This window comes from Eubalaena glacialis, chromosome 6, assembly GCF_028564815.1.
Source record: "Eubalaena glacialis isolate mEubGla1 chromosome 6, mEubGla1.1.hap2.+ XY, whole genome shotgun sequence".
NCBI classification, from domain to species: Eukaryota; Metazoa; Chordata; class Mammalia; order Artiodactyla; family Balaenidae; genus Eubalaena; species Eubalaena glacialis.
Window position 1 is genome coordinate 75,469,222 of NC_083721.1, and position 1,921 is coordinate 75,471,142.

At 39.2% G+C, this 1,921-nt stretch overlaps 1 protein-coding gene across 1 annotated transcript; it reads right to left on the reverse strand.

Annotated features, from left to right (window-relative positions):
• Positions 1-203: 203 nt before the first annotated feature.
• Positions 204-1,028, reverse strand: LOC133093421 (zinc finger CCHC domain-containing protein 9-like). The gene has a single exon (XM_061193254.1). The coding sequence runs from the start codon at positions 1,008-1,010 to the stop codon at positions 204-206; it is 807 nt and encodes a 268-aa protein (XP_061049237.1). The 5' UTR covers positions 1,011-1,028.
• Positions 1,029-1,921: the final 893 nt, after the last annotated feature.

Here is a 1,921-nt window from a genome sequence, read left to right on the forward strand (position 1 = left end):
TTATACTTTTTTTCAATGATTTTCTCCAAACAATGGTAGAAGTGTGCCTTGATGGACAGAACTCAGGAACTGGTTTGACCACATCTAGGTTATACTGATATCTACAATATAGGACTCCAAGGGAGAGTCCAGCTCCAACTTATGAGGTAGGCCCAGTTCCGAATGTTTAACAATGAAGTGCTAACAAACGATAGTACTAATCATCAAAAATTAACAACTTTAGGTATCTTTGTTTTGGGTTTCTGTGGTTTAGGCACATCCAAAATTTCTTCATAGTCCGCACTCATTCCCTTTGCCCAGCAACCAACTGTGACCATTCGATCTGAATTCTGACCATCTTTCTTAAAATGTTCCACAGAGCCACAAAGTCTGCAGCAACCACCATCAGCATAGAGTCCTTTGGGATGATCAGGACAAGATCTGCACAGGTGTCCCATTTCCCCACAAACAAAACATTTTGCAAAAGGAAATTCACCAAAAGCTGGGTCAACTTTAGCCTTGCATTTGGTTATTTCATGCTCTGTGGATCCACACCGGTAACATATTCCAGTGCCCATTTCTTGACTCTCAAGGGCAGCTGGGCAATCTGCAATCCCATGGCCAGGTTTTCTACAATGGAAACATACCATTGCATTTTTCTTTGCTGCTTGTCTTTTTAATCGTCTTCCTTCCCGGCGACTGTCTTTCTTTAAAGCAACTGCAATTTCTTCCCTGACTTCCTGACTGTCTGTTGCTATCATCTCCCCATTGTGAACCATCTGTGAGTTTTGTCTTAGATATTCCATGAATGCATTCACATATTCATTTAAATACTCCTTTTTCTTTTTATTCTTTTTGTGTTTTGCTTGGGGTGCATCAGTTTTAAGGGACAGACTATTGGCTTCAAATGGTTTACTCTTTGGTAGGTTTTGGCTTTTCCCCTCAAAGGACCCCTTCTTCATGTCCTCCCATGATGTTGCAGGGAAGGGTCTTTTGTTCTGTGTGGTAGTAACTCGTGCCCACCTGGTCATGGCTTCATCAGATGTTTATCAGTCTGCTAGTGTTGGAGGGTCTCCTGCAGAGGCGGGGGGTGGCTGTGGCTCATCGTGGGGACAAGGACACTGGCAGCAGAAGTTCTGGGAAGTACTCCTTGGCATGAGCCCTCCCAGAGTCCACCATTAGCTCTACCAAAGAGCCAGGTAGGCTCCAGTGTTGGGTCGCCTCAGGCCAAACAACCAACTGTCTTGCTGGGATTTTGATAGAAAATTTATTTTACCTGTGTATCGATTTGGGGAGAATTAACATATTTTATGTTGAGTCTTCCTATCCATGAGTGTAGTACGTCTCTCCATTTACTTAGATTTTCTTTGATTTCTTTCATCAGCATTTTGAAATTTTCAGCATGTAAGCGTTGTACATGTTTTGTTAGACGTACACCTAAGGTTTTTTTTTAGTGATTATAAATGGTTTTATATTTTAAATTTCAGTGTCTCTGTCTTCATTGCTAGTATACAGAAATACAATTGATTTTTGAATGTTTATCTTGTATCCTACAATCTTGCTGAACTCACTTATTACTTCTAAGAATTTTTTTTTTATAGATTTCTTAGACTTTGTAATAATATACAATCATGTCATTTGCAGATAAGGAGACTTCTATTTTTTCCTTTTCAATCTGTATGCCTTTTATATCCTTTTCTTGCCTCATTGCCCTGACTAGACCTTTCAGTACTATGCTGAATAGCCGTGGTGAGAGTGGCCATTTTTGCATTGTTCTAGGTCTTAGAAGAAAAGTATTCAGTCTCTCAACATTAAGTATCATGTTAGCTGTAGGTTAAAAAAAAAAAATCTTTCTTATCAAGTTGAGGAGGTTCACCTCTATTCCTATTTTTTGGAGAGTTTTTTAAATCATGAATTTTGTCAAATACTTTTTCTACATTTA

Bases quoted from the DNA above. Each gene is read 5' to 3' on its own strand.
- LOC133093421 (XM_061193254.1), bottom strand. From the start codon at position 1,010: ATGACCAGGTGGGCACGAGTTACTACCACACAGAACAAAAGACCCTTC.